At 40.1% G+C, this 20417-nt stretch overlaps 1 protein-coding gene across 1 annotated transcript in view; it reads left to right on the top strand.

Annotated features, from left to right (window-relative positions):
* The window catches only part of rxfp2l (relaxin family peptide receptor 2, like), a 34039-nt gene that overhangs the window by 11298 nt on the left and 2324 nt on the right, over nucleotides 1–20417 (top strand). Inside the window, exons 5-15 of the mRNA XM_018728428.1 lie at nucleotides 862–933; nucleotides 2166–2237; nucleotides 6060–6131; nucleotides 7910–7981; nucleotides 11667–11741; nucleotides 11998–12069; nucleotides 14770–14841; nucleotides 15107–15178; nucleotides 16592–16663; nucleotides 19193–19264; nucleotides 19837–20066. Coding sequence (XP_018583944.1) covers nucleotides 862–933; nucleotides 2166–2237; nucleotides 6060–6131; nucleotides 7910–7981; nucleotides 11667–11741; nucleotides 11998–12069; nucleotides 14770–14841; nucleotides 15107–15178; nucleotides 16592–16663; nucleotides 19193–19264; nucleotides 19837–20066 — 953 coding nt within the window. The remainder of the gene's footprint in view (nucleotides 1–861; nucleotides 934–2165; nucleotides 2238–6059; nucleotides 6132–7909; nucleotides 7982–11666; nucleotides 11742–11997; nucleotides 12070–14769; nucleotides 14842–15106; nucleotides 15179–16591; nucleotides 16664–19192; nucleotides 19265–19836; nucleotides 20067–20417) is intronic.

The following is a 20417-nucleotide window of genomic DNA, read 5'->3' as shown; positions in this document are numbered from 1 at the left end:
GTGCGGTGGCGCAGTGGGTTGGACCACAGTCCTACTCTCCAGTGGGTCTGGGGTTCGAGTCCCGCTTGGGGTGCCTTGCGGCGGACTGGCGTCCCGTCCTGGGTGTGTCCCCTCCCCCTCCAGCCTTACGCCCTGTGTTGCCGGGTTAGGCTCCGGTTCCCCGTGACCCCGTAAGGGACAAGCGGTTCTGGAAGAAAAGGAAAGGAACTGTCACATTGCCCTTATGTCTCACATGATCAGAACAATTTTAGGACTGTGAGAGGAAACTGGAGCACCCGGAGGAAAATGAGTATGATTCTACATAATATTGTATTCTTCTTTAAGCATACCAGAGTAAAATTGCAATTTTTAATCAAATTTCTGTATAAGGAAACTCTTTGAAATTTTCCAAGTCCCAATGTACACACATTTGCGTTTGGGCTGACCTTAAAGGGCCAGAACAAGCAGGTATGTAAAAATTAAGATTAATTTTACTGCCTTTCATGGCTGCAGATCAAGATTATAAGGAAAAGTGAAACAGTAAAGCACTTTAATCCAAAAGTATGGTCTGAAAACGTAAGCAGGATCATTCATCAAACAGATATCTTCTTGAATTTTATGAAAGATGATAAAGTGGAAGTGTCAGCAACTAAAAAATGTCTTTGTTCTGTTGCCATCAGGTGAGTCAGTTTAGTGTAGGTGTTTTAGGAGAAAAAAGGTTCTTCAGGAACTTCCTGGTTAAATACAGCTTGACACAGCAAGTGATAAAACGCGCACACTCACACACAGACACACACACAAACACCAACACACACACAGACATGGTATACATAGCATCTTATGACAAACTTTAATCCTGAAAATGTTATTTCCACCCCACAGTGAGCTGAACAGTAATCGGATAACATCGCTTCCCCCAGACGTTTTCATCCGATACAGAAATCTGGAGAGGCTGTGAGTGTGTCTCCTTCTCCACTGAACCCTCAGTATTCACTGTTTTCCACTAGTCTGCTGCTTTCCTGTAAAGCTAAGCGTTCTTTAATATGCACTTTGTTCATTTTTTATGCCTCTATTTGATTATGGACAAATTTTTAGATATGTAGTATGTCCTGTATTTTCAATATTAATACTGATTATGAGGTATTCAATGTAAAGTGCCACTCAGGCTTTGCAAGGCAGATCTGAATTTCAGTAAAAAGTGTTTTTTTTTATGACGATCAGAATCAGAATGAGCTTTATTGCCAAGTATGTTCACACATAGAAGGAATTTGTCTTGGTGACAGAAACTTCCACAGCACAGACAGAATGACAGTGACAAGACACAGATGAGAAGATAGAATATGTGAATAAAGGATAAAAAATATATGAAAAATATAAAGTACACAATATACAAAAATAGTCACTAGACATTATATGTATGTACAGGTATGTTCTATACAAATGCAAGGGAATGTGAGTAAGAGATATGATGTGATAAATAGATATAAATATAAATAGCGTTGTGTATTGCACTGGTTTACTCTCTAGGGGGGATTTAGCTGTTCGTGAGGTAGATGGCCTGAGGAAAGAAACTTTTCTTGTGCCTGGCTGTCCTGGTGCTCAGTGCTCTGTAGCGCCGGCCAGATGGCAAAGGATCAAAGAGGAAGTGGCCTGGATGTGAGGGGTGTAGAATGATTTTGCTAGCCCTTTTACTGACTCTGGACGAGTACAGTTCTTGGAGCACTGTGGGGGGGGGGGGGGGGGGGGTGTGCTGATAATTCTTCCAGCAGTCCGAACTATCTGCAAGTAAATAATTTAAAAAATGAAATCATTCCATAATCTGTTGTGATAAAGGCAGACTGATTTTTTTATGTTTCAAACAACCAGACAGCCATTAAATGAAACATTAAATGTTTTTTCAGTGAATATAAAGTATACCAATATACTGTAGTGTATGTCCTGTATGGCAAAGATGCTCAGAAAGTGTTCAGAGCTGTATGCTGTTTAGAGCAGGTTTTCACTCATTGCGATCACCTCCTCACGAATTTCATGTTCAGACTAATTTTCAAGTCACTCCTTGTGTATGATTATATATGTTAAAGCCAGTTTTCTTCCTTCCTTGTTTTGACCACCTTACTGTGAGAGAAAAATCATTATTTCACAGTTTATAGTTACTTGCTTCACTCTGCTTGCTCTTTCCTTTTCAGACACCTGCAGAATAACAGTGTAAAATACATCTCCAGCCGTGCATTTTCAGGACTTTATGTACTAAGGAAACTGTAAGTTCTTTGTCTGTGTGGTCCTTAACTGAAGTTGTAAATTTGCCATCATATGTTAGTCTTCTACTATTTTGCAATATCCTGCAAATTATTAATCTGTGGGAAAAGATTATTTGCCAGAAGATATATAAGTCTGCTGTCCTTTTGTTCAGGTAAAAAAGTATGTATGAAATGTGTAAAGTGGTGGTAAGACTGAGCACTGACTTTAGATTTCTACAGAAGTACTGTTTTTTAGGAGGGGGTGCGGTGGCGCAGTGGGTTGGACCGCAGTCCTGCTGTCCGGTGGGTCTGGGGTTCGAGTCCCACTTGGGGTGCCTTGCGACGGACTGGCGTCCTGTCCTGGGTGTGTCCCCTTCCCCTCCGGCCTTACGCCCTGTGTTGCCGGGTAGGCTCCGGTTCCCCGTGACCCCGTAAGGGACAAGCGGTTCTGAAAGTGTGTGTGTGTACTGTTTTTTATTTATGTTTCTTTACTTGGTTTATAATTATGGAACAGTTCCTGTTTTCCAGTCATGACTTTTATCAACAACAATTTTTAGCACAAATACTAATCCATTCATCCAATTTCAAAAACTGCTTGCTCGCAGTGATCCAGAGCCTATACTGGAAGCACTGGCCTGGGATAGCAAATACTGATGAAAGTATAGAGTGCATTCAGAAAGTATTCAGACCCCTTCACTTTTCACATTTTTTTAATGTTGCAGGTTTCTGCTAAAATCTTTCTAATTTATTTTTCCCCTCATCAATTTACATTCAATACCCCATAATGATTAAACAAAAAGAGAATTTTAGAATTTTTTTCAAATTTACTAAAAATAAAAAAAATGATATATCACATTGACATAAGTTCAGGCACTCCCTGGTTCATGAATGTTCGACTTACGTAAAACCCATAGTACGAACCCCGCCCCGCTCCCCCGTAAAGCCTACTATATTAAAAATTTGAATTACATACAATGACTAGTAACAACAAATGTGCACTACTTTGCGACGTGCATAAAAACATTGCGCATCTATAATGGTTCATCAGCTTGTGGACAACGACTTCCTTCTTTTCAGTCAGACTGTCACGCCCACAACCTTGTCCTGACTGTCCGCACCTGCCCGAAATCAAAGCAGCGGAGTATAAAAAAGCTGCACCTGCACACCCTGGTTGCAGAGTCTCATTTCAGAAACCTGTCTCTCCAGTGCTCTCAAGTGAACCTACAACAACCTACCCGTCCTTCCAAGTCTCTGGTTCTCCTCATTCCTGCTCCTGATCTGATGTCCACGGCTCCTGAAACTTGCGTCGCCTCCTCGACTACAACATCAGAATCTCCCCAAGACCTGTGTTTGTACATCAATCAAACCACGCCTGTCCCTCCGGCCACGAATCTCACCTACTCCCCTGTGTACCGACAATACAGATCCCGTGATTTGGTCCACACACACCTACCTCAGTTTCCTGCTTGTTCAGTATGACAGGAACAGTATCTCGTGTGTGTTATCGTAATTGGCTTTATTTTTTTTTGTTTGTTTTACCCTCTTATCCATGGCACCAAAGTGTAAATGTGATGCAAGTGATGGTGATGCATCAACAAAAAGGAAAACGATTATGATTGAAATTACAGTGGAAATAAAGCGATCGGAAAAAGGTGAAATGCCAGTGAACACTGGAAAAGTGAACATTAAAGATTCTTTAATGTTTCTTATACCTACACACACACATTCTCCCTCTCTCCTCCTCCTCTCTCTCTATTATAAATACTGTAGTAACATTTATTATTATCTCTTTCTATGTCTCTCTCTAGTATGTAGTTAAATTTATTATTGTTATTATTATTATCATTATTATTATTATCATTACATCATTACATTGTATTCAAGTTCAAGTTCAAGTTTCATATCAAGTTTATTGTCATAGATACAAGTACCATGTACATGTATCATGAAAATCTTCTTGAATGCTTATCCACAGTTATTATTATTATTATTACATTAAAGATGTTTCAGTGTATCCGGAAGTGTTTCTTTAATGTTTTTTAATCCATAGAAAGGTACATGATATGCTATATACTGAGACAAACATTTGACTACCTGATGTTAGACACAAACCTTACCCAACTGTTCTGACTTACATTCAATTGCAACTTAAAGACAGACTTAGAAAGGGAACTCATTCATAATCCGGGGACTGCCTGTATTCAGACCATTTACTTAGGACTTAGTTGAAGCACCTTTGGCAACCATTACAACTTCAAGTTTTCTTGGGTATGATGTGAAAAGCTTTGCATACCTGGATTTGGGGATTTTCTGACATTCTCCTCTGCAGATCTTCTCCAGCTCTGTCAGGTTGGATAGATACCGTCAGACAGCTATTTTCAGGTTCATTCAGAGATGTTCAATTCGATTCAAGTCCGGACTCTGGCTGGGCCACCCAAGGACATTTACAGAGTTGTCCCTAAGCCACTGCTGCATTGTCTTTGCTTTGTCTTTTAGGTCATTGTCCCATTTGGTAGGTGAACCTTCAGCCCAGTCTGAGGTCCAGAGTGCTCTGGAGAAGGTTTTCATTAAGAATATCTCTATACTCTGCTCCATTCATCTTTTCCTTGACTCTGACTAGTCTCCCAGTCCCTGCAGAAAAACAAGCCTACAGCATCATGCCACCACCATACTTCACCAATGGGATAGTATAGTGCAGGTGATGAGTGGTGCCTGCTTTCCTCCAGACATGACACTTAGAATTGGTTTCATTAGATCAGAGGATCTTGTTTCTCAGTCTGAGAGACCTTAGGTACCTTTTTGCATACTCCAAGCAGGATGTGTCTTACTGAGGAGAGGCTTCCATCTGGCCGCTCTGCATAAAGCCCAGATCGGTGGGGTGTTGCAGTGATGGTTGTACTTCTGGAAGTTTTTCCCATCTCCTCACAAGATCGCTGGAGCTCAACCAGAGCGACCATTGGGTTCTTGGTCATGTCTCTTAGCAAAGCCCTTCTGCCCAGTTTCTTCAGTTTGGCCAGGTATCAAGCTTGAGAAAGAGTTGTGGTTGTTCCAGACTTTTTCCATTAAGAATTATGAAGGTCACTGTGCTCTTGGGAATCTTCAATGCTGCAGAAATTTTTTGTAGCCTTCCCCAGATTTGTCCCTCGATACAGTTTTGTCTCTAAGCACTGCAGGCAATTCCTTTGACCCCATGTCTTGGCTGTTGCTCTGATACACATTGCCAGCTGTGGGACCTCATATAGACAGGTGTGTGTCTTTCCAGATCATGTCCAGTTCACTGAATTTACCAGAGGTGGACTCCAAACAGAAAAATCTCAGAAACTGGATCCACCCGAGTTACATTTCAAGTGTCATTGGAAAGGGTCTGAATACTTATGTTAATATGACATTTCATTTTTTATTTTTAAGTAATTTACAGAAATTTCTAAAAGCCTGTTTTCACTTTGTCATTAATGGGTATTAATTGTAGCGTGAGTATGAAAAATTAATTGAAAAGATTTTAGCATAAGGTTGTAACAAAGAAAAGTGAAAAAAGTGAAAGGGTCTGAATACTTCATGAATGAACTGTAAATAATAGTGGATTTCATGTTTGTCACTTAACAGTTGCACTGCTTCCTAGTGTTAAAACTGGCTGCTTGGGCTTTGCACTGGAGACATTGTAGTTACGGTGAAGTTGTGGTTGCATTTGTATGTTACATATAAAGGTTTCGGCAATATAGCTGCTGCAGTCACTTGAGCAAGGTCTCAGGTATTAAGCTGAAATAGAAAAAAAAAAAAATGAAACTACTTAAATTCCAGAAAGACATCTTAATTTCACCATTCCATTTTGCTTTCTTTCACTAGATTCCTCAGTCAGAACAAGATTTCAGCTCTGAGGGCTGGCGTTTTCAGGGACCTACAAAGCCTTGAGTGGCTGTAAGTGACATTTCAGAACATCCTCTTGTCCTGTTCCAGTTTACATTCTTACATTCTTAAATTGTTGTTTATTTGTTATGTAAATTAATTATACAGTAATGCCTCATTTTATGAAAATCATTCAGCCCTTAAAGCGGTCCAAAAACTGAAATTTCATATAGAAAAAGAATATTTCTCATTATTTTAAACAGGAAAAATATAGGTTTCCTGCCTATTTAAAAACCCCAAAATACTGTAAAACATCTATATAACTACTAACCTATGATTTCAGCATGAGATATAAAATAATTCACTTCATGATTAGGAAACATTTAATGAAGTCCTTAATAAGTATGTTTCAAGACAGTAAGCTTCAGATCTGAATTGTGTTTTCTTTATATCCAGTTTACAGCAACAATCATTGAAAACTGAAATGTGTGTTAAAAATCAGTACAGACAACAATTTAAGATAATCCAGGCAATTTACTGTAATGAACTGTTGCTATACTCACTGGCAGAACAGTTTAACAGAGCAGAAAAGCTAATTTTTGTGACGGTTGGTGGAGACTTCACAGTCATTCTTGCACTGATGTTGCACAAATACTTCAAAACAAAGCAAATTCGAAACCAGAAACTAACAGGACACAGATAGTGGTACTCTAACACCAACTATAGTACATAACTGCACTTCTGTGTCACTTGCATGATGCATGACTTTCACATTTTTTTGGATATGCACACACACACACACACACACACACACACACACACACACACACACACACACACACACACACAGAATCGTATGTCCCGAGAGGGGTTGTAGTAAACTGGAGCCTAGCTCGGCAACACAGGGCGCAAGGGACACACCCAGGACGGGACACCAGTCCATCACAAGGCATCCCAAGCAGGACTCAAATCCCAGCACCCCCCTTTTTGAATATTCACTACATAAAATTAATTTCACTGGTTTTACTTCTAGAAATTGAAAATTGGGTATCAAAGCCAAAAGCCATTGTTACAAAAGAGAGTTAATAAATTGAGGGATGCCTGCATGTTATATTCATATTAGAATCTAAAAAACTGTAACTTTGTTAGCAATAAATGCAGCTGTTGTTCAGACCTTCAAATTTAACTATAACTACAAGGCTGCTCCCATTATGTTAAAAGCAATCCTTCAGAAACCCTCATTGTGTTAGCATGCTTTTGGAAAAGTCAAACTGCTTAATATAACTATTTTTCAATACGGAAAGCGTTTTTGTTTTCTTTTTTAACCAAAGATTGGGTGTTTCCATGCATCAACTGCAGCTGAACTGCTGTCTTCTTTAACAGAGCAGAAGGGGCTTTACTGTTGCATTCTTTGAGCAAAGTTCTTCATTTGAGTAACTTCATTAGACTAAGTTTAACACAGGAAGTAGCCTGCTTTGATTAGAGGCATTCTCTAAGCAACCATAAACATATATAGAGGTAACTATGGATGTAAACAGCAGTCAGCCAGTTTCAAATGCTTAAAGTAAAAAGCGACTTGGGGAAATGTATTTTCTAAGCCACAGTTCATGAATGCTTTTTCCACATTAAATCTTAAATGTTTGTATATCACTGTGCGCTCAAGGCCATTTGCATGCTTTCAGTGTGAGAACTGTAATTATTCCACACACAGTCTAAATGCCTGTCCTTTAAAATGCCCTTTACGCTTGCTGTGCACTATTGTTACTTCTATGCTATGTGAAGTCTGTCCAAAATAATATCTGCTATACATTTACAAACACTCAATTCACTCACTTCTTTCTTTATTGTAGAATTCTGGATGAAAACAAAATAGCGCTAATACGACAAAAGTCATTTGAAGGCCTAAAGTCATTGTTTTTCTTGTAAGTATGACAATTTAGCCTTTGGTATCAGTTCAGTGAGTGCTTGAGTGTTGTTTATGTTTATTATTTGTTCTGACTCCTATGGCTGTGGCATGTTTGGGTGTTGAACTTGAATATACAGGGCCTAAATAGGGCCAGCAAGGAAGTATAGTAGTTAGGACTCAAAGGACCCAGGTTTGCATCCTGCTCCCACTGTGATACTTTTCAGAACTGATACTGTAAAAAAAGTTATAGCTGCATAAATCAGTAAATAATTAGTACAGAAATCTAAAACTGAAATTTGCTTTGGAGAACAGCTAAACTAGTAATCAATAAGAAAAAAGTGCTGAGCTCATAGACCCTTTAATGATCACTTCTATACTTTATGGCACAGAGCACATACGCTGTTATATGATCACGAGTCTGATTCATTTATGCTGGAAATAGTTTATTTCCATTATTCAGGCAACATGAGCTGAAGCTAAGAAATTTAGTAGGGTCACAGCTCAGTCATAAGACACACAGTTTTCTTGCACTTCATACCGGCTTCACTTTCACCTCTGGAGGCAGTGTTTAAGTGAGAAGGTGTCTTACACAAGCTTTGAATTTCAGTGCAGTGAAGTACTCCAAAAGAAACCTGGAAGATTGGCACAATTATCAGTAATTTTTTTTTTTGTGTCAATTGTTGCAATATTGCTATGATGTATCAAAAAAATAAATGCACTAAAGAGATGTCTTGTTCACAACATAATCCCATTAGTCTTCTAATTATGTATGTATATTATATAAATATATAATAAAGACAATTTAAATATATTTAAATCTCACTCATTTGGTTTATGTTTTTCTCCAAAGCAACTTAGAAAATTGATTTTCTGACGATAATGCACTCATTTACACAGCTGGAAAATTTTACTGGAACAATGGAGACTAGGTGGAGGGGGGGCTCTGAACTTGAAGCTTCCAACGGTAGCACCTCTAAGCACTAGACTAGCAGGTGCCCCATGTAATTATATAATTACGAGCATATATGTATATGTACATGTACATATATATGTATATATTTAAAAAAAAAAAAATTCCCCATTCCCCCCCCCCCCCCCCCTTTTTGCGGGCGGTCTTACTCCTTCAAGCTCGGGTCCTCTACCAGAGGCCTGGGAGCTTGAGGGTTCTGCGCAGTATCTTAGCTGTTCCTAGGACCGCACTCTTCTGGACAGAGATCTCGGCTGTTGTTCCCGGGATCTGCTGGAGCCACTTTCCCAGCTTAGGGGTTACAGCCCTAAGTGTTCCGATTACCACGGGGACCACTGTTGCCTTCACATTCCACATCTTTTCTAACTCCTCTCTCAGTCCTTGGTATTTCTCAAGCTTCTCATGTTCTTTCTTTCTGATGTTGCCATCGCTTGGGATGGCGACATCTATCACTACGTCTTTCTTCCTCTGTTTGTCCACCACTACTATGTCCGGTTGGTTAGCCATTACCAGTTTGTCAGTCTGGATCTGGACGTCCCACAGGATCTTAGCTTGGTCATTCTCGACCACCCTTGGGGGTGTATCCCACTTTGATCTTGGGACTTCCAGCCCATACTTGGCACAGATGTTCCTGTACACTATGCCAGCCACTTGGTTATGGCGTTCTATGTATGCCTTGCCCACTAGCATCTTACACCCTGCTGTTATGTGCTGGATTGTCTCAGGGGCATCTTTGCACAGCCTGCACCTGGGGTCCTGCCTGGTGTGGTAGACCCCGGCCTCTATTGATCTTGTACTTAGAGCTTGTTCCTGTGCTGCTATGATTAGTGCCTCTGTGCTGTCTTTCAGTCCAGCTTTGTCCAGCCACTGGTATGATTTTTCGATATCAGCCACTTCTTCAATCTGCCGGTGGTACATACCGTGTAGGGGTTTGTCCTTCCATGATGGTTCCTGTTCTTTCTCGTCCTCCTTCTCGGGTTTCTGCTGCCTGAGGTATTCACTAAGTATCTCATCAGTCGGGGCCATCTTCCTGATGTAGTCAAGGATCTTTGTTGTTTCATCCTGGATAGTGGCTCTGACGCTCACTAGTCCTCAGCCTCCATCTTTCCGCTTAGTGTACAGCCTCAGGGTGCTGGATTTGGGGTGAAACCCTCCATGCATTGTCAGGAGCTTCCTTGTCTTGATGTCAGTGGCTTCTATCTCCTCTTTTGGCCAGCTTATTATGCCAGCGGGGTATCTGATGTCCGGCAGGGCGTAGGTGTTGGTAGCCCGGACCTTGTTCTTCTCATTCAGCTGACTTCTCAGGACTTGCCTTACTCTCTGCAGGTATTTGGCGGTTGCTGCTTTCCTTGCGGCCTCTTCATGATTCCCATGCGCCTGCGGGATTCCAAGGTACTTGTAGCTGTCCTCAACATCTGCTATGTTGCCTTCTGGTAGTACAATCCCCTCAGTTCTGACTACCTTCCCTCTCTTTGTTACCATCCGGCTACACTTATCCAGTCCGAATGACATTCCGATGTCATTGCTATAGATCCTGGTGGTGTGGATCAGGGAATGGATGTCTCGTTCACTCTTGGCATACAGCTTGATGTCATCCATGTAGAGGAGGTGACTGATGTTTACTCCATTCTTTAGTCGGTATCCGTAGCCAGTCTTGGTGATGATCTGGCTGAGGGGGTTCAGGCCTATGCAGAACAGCAGTGGGGAAAATGCATCTCCTTGGTAGATGCCGCACTTGATGGTGACTTGTGCAATTTGCTTGGAGTTGGCCTCTAGGGTTGTTGGTTGGCCTCTAGGGTTTTATATATATATATATATATATATATATATATATATATATATATATATATGCTCTTAATATGTATTAAAACTGAATATACATATATGTGATGAGGGGTGCGGTGGCGCAGTGGGTTGGACCACAGTCCTTGCTCTTCGGTGGGTCTGGGGTTCAAGTCCCGCTTGGGGTGCCTTGCGGCGGACTGGTGTCCCGTCCTGGGTGTGTCCCCTCCCCCTCTGGCCTTACACCCTGTGTTGCCGGGTAGGCTCCGGTTCCCCGTGACCCCGTATGGGACAAGCGGTTCTGAAAATGTGTGTGTGTGTGTGTATACATATATGTGTGTGTGTGTGTGTGTGTTTGTGTGGTATAAAAGTTATTCTAGACCGAGTGAAAGAATATAAGCAAAAAAATTATAATAACTCGTTTCATTGGTATGGTGTATATATAAGCATATTTTGAGTTGCCTTTGGAAGGGTGACAGCTATTGCCTTTGGACACAAGGTTGCAGATTCAATCCCCACCTCTGGCTGTAGTTTCCTTGAGCAAGGTACTCGGAATTGCTGTAGTAAAATTACCCAACTGTATAAATGGGTAAATAATTGTAAGCTTGTAACTGTAGTAATTGTAATCTTAACATTGTAAGTTGCTTTGGAGACAAGTGTCAGCTAAGTAAATAAATAAAGAATCAAGGTGGATATATATGTAAAAAATTGTCTGCCACACTACACACACACACACTTTCTAAACCGCTTATCCCATACGGGGTCGCGGGGAACCGGAGCCTAACCCAGTAACTCAGGGCGTAAGGCTGGAGGGGGAGGGGACACACCCAGGACAGGACGCCAGTCCCTCGCAAGGCACCCCAAGTGGGACTTGAACCCCAGACCTACCGGAGAGCAGGACCTGGTCCAACCCACTGGTCTGCCGCACTAATTGAGTGTAATATGGTTTCAGGTCTCTGCTGAATAATTCACTTCAAGAGCTGCCGAGGAAGTCTCTGTGTCTGGAGATGCCAAGGTTAAACTGGCTGTGAGTAACGGGCAAATCAGCATTCATCGTGATGTGAATTACAAATAAAAGGAAGCAATTATAAACAAGGAACAACCATCTAATGTGCTACAAAGTGAACACAAATGGAATAAAATCATATATATCTTTTTGTGAAATGTACATAAGCAAATTTGCTTAAATGTGGTGGGGTGTGTGTGTGTGTCTGTGTGTAAGGGGAGGTGGCTTGAAAGGGCGATGCCATGCTGTTTACAAACTAAAAATATCTTTCACACAGGGAATTGGAGGGAAACCTCATCTCGCTGCTTCAGGCCTCCACCTTTCAGGACTGCACTGCGCTCACAGTTCTGTGAGTTCTGACAGCGGGATGCATATGACTCATTGTTGCCAACAACTTTCAAAAAAGAGCTCTTTATGTGAGGACGCATGCTATTTTTAAAGGACAACCACCATTGCCAAAGGCCATATTAAAATGACTACGAACGATGAACGATGACTTTCACGTAGTTAATTTTCACAGCGTGGATCCCAGCCCTGTGCTTCTCTTATTTAGCAGCCATTAAGAAAGAAACCACTAAGAATACTGGAAAAAAATTCCTGAAGTGACATTGTAAATCCAATTTATATATTGTTTATTTGCTTATTTGTTTAATGCGCTTGATTGTTTAAATTTTTCTGTTCCTTTGTGTTGCATTGCATCTCTAATTATTGTCAACATTCCCTGCACAGATTAAGAAGCTTTGGGCATTTTGCTTTGCATTTCTCAGGTGCGGAGCTGTCAGCTAAAGCCAGCTATCATAGGGAGCAGAACATGACAGATACTGGCAGCAGGGGCCTAAAACTGCCCCCATTAGGCACTGTTTTAAAAATCATGTCAATTTGTTTTGTCTTTATTTACTTCTTTACTGATTTGTTTTTTTACATTTTTCATTTTTAGTTTATTCATTTATCTGACACCAGGGAAATTTACATGGCCCTTCTTTGGAAATTTAAAGCTTTAAGTGTAAAGAACAATGGACAGCAAGAGAAGATGACTAGAGAAGACAATTAAGCATAGGAAGACGTGTTTATCAAAAATTTGCACCTGGTGTTTCTTCAAAGCATAAAAAATGAAAAAGTATTTTTCCACCCCTTCAGTGTTAACTCATTACATTTTTTTAATTTATGTTTGTCATCTTAATCAAGAAAAAAAAATAAGTCTACAGTTTGATTTGAGAAATCCATAGTGTGAAATGCGAACAGTGTGTTTCCCTACTTGGTGCAAAATGTTCATGAATACAGCTTAGTTCATAACCTTCAGTACACTGATGGTTGTTAACTCAGACTTTGGAGAAGTTTTTACCAACCAATGAAAAAAAAAAAGAAACTTTATTCTTTCTTTTAAAATATTTCTTCAAACTTTGAGTCAACAACAGTGCACTCAAGGCTATGAACTGAACTGTGCTCATGAGCATTTTGCACCAAGGAGGAAAACACACTGTTGACACCTATAGAGAATTTAGGTGGAAAAGGATCAAGAAGTTGAAGGATTAAGAGTTGGGAAAAGGAAGCTCTTAAAACACAGACAACCCTGACAGGAGGTGTCCAGCTGGCATTTGGGACTGAGAGCAACATGTTCTTGGTAGACTGAAACCACAGTTCAGATCACGAATGTAGCCAAGATTGCCAATGGGTGGATAAAAGCAAAATAAGGCTAGATTGTGACAGATTCCTAAAGCAGTGGTGCTGTCTCTTTGTTCAGTAGGTCTAGTTTTACAAACAAAAAGGTCAGTGAACAAGGAGTTACCCCAGTGAGGTGACCAGAGCCTGGAGCAGGAGCGGAGCGCTGATGTGGCAATTAAGCCAAGATGGAGATATGAACTTCTCCAAGCCCTTCTCCCATGAGTAGGTTCTTTGTAGGGAGCTCAAGGTCACTGTCAGCAGAATACAGGTTTCTTTCAGTTTCAATATTAGTAGTGGCAGACATCCAACACAAAATGTTTTCCATTACAAGTATGAGTGTTGCTCAGCTGTCTCGGGCATTAAAAACCAACATCAGTTGAAACATAGGTCTCATGAATAAGAAATGATAAATAAAAGATGAGTTTGGCATAACTCTTCTCTTGTGTATAATGAAAATCACTTTCCAGTATCAAAGAACATCCTGTGATCCTCTGTGTGTGTGTGTGTTTTTCTAATAGCACATGCAGTTTTTTAAGCATAAAAAATAGTACTTTAAGCATTCTCACACAGTTTTCCAGAATATTCTACTTTGTATTCGAAAACCATGGTTGTTGACTGTGTTCCATCCAAGGTGAATTTCGTGTGTTAAAACAAACTCGTAATGAAGTTGACAGCTTCTATCACACGCGATTACCTTCAGGACATTGTCTGCTGGTGACAGTAATGAGAAAAGTCAGGAAAGAAAAATTCCAATCTCATGGTGGCTATAAAGGGTATTGTGGAATTATTTCTTTCTTTAATGGAAGAAAACGAGTAGTTCCCTCGGGGTCAAATACCCCAGAACTGTTTGACAGCTTCATTCAGCATTGTGTTTTTCATATTCAGTTTGTACCAAGAAATCATGGCCAATAACAGCAAAATGCAAAACTGGTATTTGTGTATTAGTGATGCATCATTAATTACATACTATTCAGTGTAACAAAATAGTGACTCTGTTACTAACAGTGGGAATGCCCATGTCAGACATTTTTGACATTTAAAAAAATATGTTAAAATTAAATATTAACCAACTGTTTCTCCTTGCTAGAACTTAGTCCAAATGTAAATCTGCTTACTTCAGATGTCTACATTTCAGTTTATGACAGACTACAAAAATTATGCTAAACTGAACATTAATATTTGATGCAGAAGGTGTTAAGCTTATATTTTATGTATGTGCCCTTCTGACAACTGATCACTCTGTTGAAACGAAGTGGACAGCTCAGCTGAAAATGTCATGAAAAAGTTAAAAAAAAAAAAGGCTTTGTCGTTCTTTTCCTTTCTTTTCCTTTTCTTTTCTATCTTAAATTGCATTGATTTCTAACAAAGTTCTTCCTTGTGATTTCAGAGCTCTTCGTAGGAATAAAATAGAAACTATTGAAGAGGGAACATTTTCCACCATGATAAGATTAATAGACCTGTAAGTATAATTTTGCTCTGCTATCCAGTGATGTAATTTTAAATATTTACACTTGGTGTTTTTAATTGCTGAGCTTGAGAGGCTGGATTTCTGATTTTTTTTTTCAGTTATATGTGTTGATAACATCTATCAGTTGCCTTTTCAAAGAGTGGAGTGGAGGAAAATTAGTGAAAAGCACAATCAACAAATGAGCCCTTACACTGAAAATGATTAATACGCTGACCTCAGATCCAAAATGAACCAATATTTTATCATTTAATTTCAGTGACCTGTCTGTAAATAGAATCCAGGAGTTACCACCATACTTATTTCGAAATCTGCAGAACCTGAAGCAGTTGTAAGTAGTTTCTTTAGTTACTTAATTGTATTTAAATTTATTTGTTTAAGTTATATTTCTTAGACAAATGTTCTATTGTCATGATGGGCAGTTGTACATTTATGTATTATCTATTTTCTGGAGAAAATTTGGCTTATTAAACGACTGCTTATAATCACCTATACTTACTGTCATTATCCACTTGTCTAAGTCTGGGGTGTGGTGGTCCAGAGCCTATCTCATCCCCCTGTGGCAAGGTACACCCTGGCCATGATGCTAGTTCATCTCAGTACTAATTTAGTCCACATGACAATTCCAGTTTTAATTGTTTAAACTATTATAGCTTCAAATTCTTAAAATTTTCCAGTTTTTATTCATATTTATCTAGACTTCTCTCTGCCTAAATTTTTATTTTTCACCCCAGAGTCTAAGGTTTTTTAGAATTTTCTTTTTTTATGTTTCATCAGAATAATATGAGATTTACAGTTTGGATGAAATCTTTGGATGAACACATAATTTTGATTTTACCTTTATTATGATGAACTGAAATATCTTCTTTTATATATGCACACTGATCCTACTTACCAACTTGGTTTAACTAATGCAGTTTGGGCTTCACTTATTTTTGCACCTGCACTATTTCCGTTGTTTAATGACCAATTCCATATATAGATGATATAATAGTAATTGTAATAGTATAGTAATTTGGTAATACAACAAAATCAATTGTTGTTCTGTTATGACAATACTTCCCATATACTTTTTGTAGGCCTGGATCTTCTCAATTACTTGAACTATGCTGAATATTCAAATTAATGTTGTCTTCTTTTTGATTATGCATTTGCTCACTGCTTCTATTTGTTTCAGCAGAAAGTTGAGAAGTAAATTAAAAGATATTAATAAAATCCATAGATGTGCCAATTTGTCCAGGGGATTACACAGTTTCTGAGATAACAGCTGTTGTCATTAAAGCTGCCAAGAATTTTACTTTTAGGGTTCTCATGACACACACACACACACACACACATTTTCAGAACCGCTTGTCCCATACGGGGTCACGGGGAACCGGAGCCTACCCGGCAACACAGGGCGTAAGGCCGGAGGGGGAAGGGGACACACCCAGGACGGGACGCCAGTCCGTCGCAAGGCACCCTAAGCGGGACTCGAACCCCAGACCCACCGGACAGCAGGACCGTGGTCCAACCCACTGCGCCACCGCACCCCCATTCGGTTCTCATGACAAATAAAAGAAAATGTAGTGAGAATTGAGGCTATTATCTACTATGACTTATAGCGCATTTGTTTTCAAGAAACCTGCTGTATTGATTGTCTAAATGGCCTTTGTAAAATTCAGGGACACATACTGTAATTTGACAATGTGTAGCAGTGCCCAGGTTTGCTTTGTAGCTATTTAATGTTGGTTTCTTTTCTTAGGAACATTTCAAATAACCCTCTGATTCACATCTACGATGATCAGTTTGACAGCTTTGTCAATCTGCAGTCATTGTAAGTAATGGGATTTGTTTCACCAACGTTCAAGGTTTTACTCCAGAGAATGATCAAATCAAAGCATAAAATTTACATTTTCATTGTCTGAACTGTTGTCTTGTTTTCAAAACTATTTATATCTATTGCAGAATAACATAGTGTTATTGATCATAATATTTTGGTATATGATGTAATAATATCAGTTTTGTGAAAATACATTTTTTACAGTTTTACTGTGCAATATATGACTATATTATGATGAATTCTAATATACCACACTTATCTTGACATTATAAGTTGCCTTGGATAGAGCTGAGGAAAGCTCAATAATTACATGATAGTAATTATTCCAGCATATGCAATAACAGCTCTGATATTAATCCATCTCCAAGCAACAGGACATTCATTAAGCCTGTTACTTATAGAGATCAAACAAGCTTTTTGCTCCTTAGTGGAAACAGATCTTGTTGAAGATGAAATATTAACAAAACTGAGCAGACCCAGCAGAGAGGCTGGCACGACAGCAGCACAAGTGGAGCCCAGGTTTCTTTTGACAGGAACAGTCAGATAAAGGAGAGTCCGCAAAGAACCCCGAAATCTATATCTGTCCCCATTGTACCTTGAGCTCACACCCAATTCTACAGTTAAAGTCAACATGTACAAATGCTCTGCTATGATCATACCAGAAGGTGCAGCCCACGTGCAATAATGGTGCCAGTTTTATCAAACTGCTGTGGAAACTTTCCAGTCCACATGGGTGATGTCAAAATGGGCATTGAATTAACCATGTGTTGCATCAGGTTCAATAGCGCCAAGATGACTTATTAGATTATTGGCTATTGGATTCAGCCAGGCAACCACCAATTATTTTTGGCTAACTGATCCGCTGAATGTTCTGTGTGAGAACAGGAGCAGTGGGAAGGGGGGGTTCAGTTCAGGATGCAATAATGACTCATGAAAAATGTGGGAGATTGGGACGAGTGAAACCACAGCCAGGAGAATGTTAGCTTAGCCTGAGAAAACTATGTGCTCAGGGAAATAACTCAAGGGCAAGGCAATAACTATCAACAAAACACATAGGTGACACATTTCCAGTTCACAGTTTGCCCTGGGAAATAAGCTTTCACACCCATCTCAGATGCTACAGGGGATTGTCTCTTTTTGTAGTTCTTTTAGAGTCGATGCACTGAAGTTAGGGCAGCATCTTTTCAAAAAGGATAATACAGGCTGTGCTTAAAATTCCTTCAATCTGGACCGGCATTAAGCTTGAGATTACATACTCTAGGGAAACTCACATGTAGTTGTTCTGACAGGTGGAAATGATCATAAATATATACACACACACACACACATTTTCTGAACCGCTTGTCCCAGACGGGGTCGCGGGGAACCGGAGCCTACCTGGCAACACAGGGTGTAAGGCTGGAGGGGGAGGGGACACACCCAGGACGGGACGCCAGTCCGCCGCAAGGCACCCCAAGCGGGGACTCGAACCCCAGACCCACCAGAGAGCAGGACCTGGTCCCACTCACTGTGCCACCGCACCCCCCATCCATAAATATATAGTACCGATCAAAATTCTGAAACATTTTTTTTCTTAATTGACAATGTTTCATATACAAGTCACTTGTTTCCTTCACTTTCCATCTTCTCCAGATTGTTTGTTGCAAAACTGAGGTATTTTAGCTTGTTATCTTGCTGAGTAATGAAGATGTGGCATGTGATGATAGCTATACTGGTTGAGATTACCATGGACTTCATGAACATCACCAACTTTGTGACCAGTAAAGCCACCCCAGACCATGAACCCCTCCATGCTACACAGTGGAATCCATAAAGGCTAAATTCATGCATTGGCCCTCTTTTATTTGAGTCTTACAAATATTGGGTGGTTGGACTCACATATTTCTAACATTGACTCATTGGTTCATAAGACCAAACTTTCAGTCGTCAAAAGTCTGGTTCCAAGTTTTTTACCAAGGCAAGTTTGATTTCAAACACAAGTACTCAGATTTTTGATCAGTACTATAATCCTTGTAGTCTACATTTGCCTCTTGTGCTGATTGACCCATCAAGGTCCATCAGAGGACATTTAGCTGAGTGTGAAGTACAAGAGAGTCCCAGCAGCCCTGTCATTTGGGTTGTGCTCAAAGTGCAATGACTTTCCTTCTCATGGTCTGGATTCTGACATTTGCTGTCTGGTTCAAAGGACTCAAAGTGTTCAGCTGATGGAAACATTATTCATGGTTAAGTATTGGTGACAGTTGCAGTCAGCTAGAAATTGATCTCAAGGGTGATTTATAACAACTTGAGCTTTTTCTACTCAACTTCGGTTCACATTTCAACTGTTAAATTTACTTGTAAAACTTATTTAGATGCCCTCACAACATTTTCATTTTTACAGCACACAGTTCACAAAATAACTATCAAATATAATAATTCACATTGCTTTCACACTTTCCTTTTTAGCTTGTAGTTGATTTCTGCAAAACAAGTGCATCAAGCAACAGTAAACTAACAGTAAAAGAAGCTGCTTTTTTCTTTCAGGAGTATAGAAGGAGTAGAAATCCCAAATATCAGCATTCGGATGTTTCGCTCTCTAAACAACCTTTCACACATGTGAGTACCTGTTCTCTTGAACGCAAACACCCAACATAAAAGTTATGATATTAAACTGCCAAAGTAACTATAAACCATGTTTGGTTGTTTTCTCGTGATTATGCATGACTTTTTTGCTAGGGTAAGGGCTTTCAAGTCAAGTTTAACTCACTGAGACCATATGGGTGGTTTAAGTGCCAACTGAGTGGATAGAAGTGGTTTAACACTGCCCTTTCCCATGAATGTCTTGGGACTACGGTCACACGGAAAACACACAAACTCATGACATACATACAATTAAGGCACTGTAAGGCACCAACATTGCCTGCTGCCCCTCCGTGCCGTTTACCCTTCCCTAACCTTAACCCAATCCCAAAACCCTAACCCTATCCCAAACCCTAAGACTAACCCATAACCCTAACCTTAATGCCTAACTTTAATCCTTAACCCCAACACTGTGTAGCTGAAAATGGTGTCATAATTTATCTTAATTGTCTCTCTAAAGGACACAAGAGTTGGACCCTTGTAGAAATGAAACTGCCAGACACCTCATGTTAACATGCTATGTTGCTATGCTACTGACTATTTTATAGATATTTTAAGAAGTTTGAGTACTGCGGGTACTCTCCGAATGTACGGAGTTGCAAGCCCAACACGGACGGGATCTCTTCCTTTGAGAACCTTCTTGCAAACATCATCCTTCGCGTCTTCGTGTGGGTTGTGGCCTTCATCATCTGCTTCGGCAACGTGTTTGTCATCTGCCTCCGCTCCTGCGTGGCGACTGAGAATCGGCATCATACCATGGCCATAAAATCACTGTGCTGTGAGTAAAACATAGACTTCACACAGCGATGGCCTTTCTCACTCGGCTTTGCAATTATAATTTATTTTCTTTCTGGAACATGTCTAACCTTCCTCTGATTTGCATTACAATATAAAAAAACATTGCCTGTACTGATATTTCCTTGCTTATACTAAATTCTATTATTTTTTTATCTTGTGGGTTTCACACTGGGGGGTGCGGTGGCGCAGTGGGTTGGACCACGGTCCTGCTCTCCAGTGGGTCTGGGGTTCAAGTCCTGCTTGGGTGCCTTGCGACGGACTGGTGTCCCATCCTGGGTGTGTCCCCTCCCCCTCCGGCCTTACACCCTCTGTTACCGGGTAGGCTCCGCGA

This window comes from Scleropages formosus, chromosome 14 (assembly GCF_900964775.1).
Source record: "Scleropages formosus chromosome 14, fSclFor1.1, whole genome shotgun sequence".
NCBI classification, from domain to species: Eukaryota; Metazoa; Chordata; class Actinopteri; order Osteoglossiformes; family Osteoglossidae; genus Scleropages; species Scleropages formosus.
This window is presented reverse-complemented; position numbering and strand designations above follow the sequence as displayed.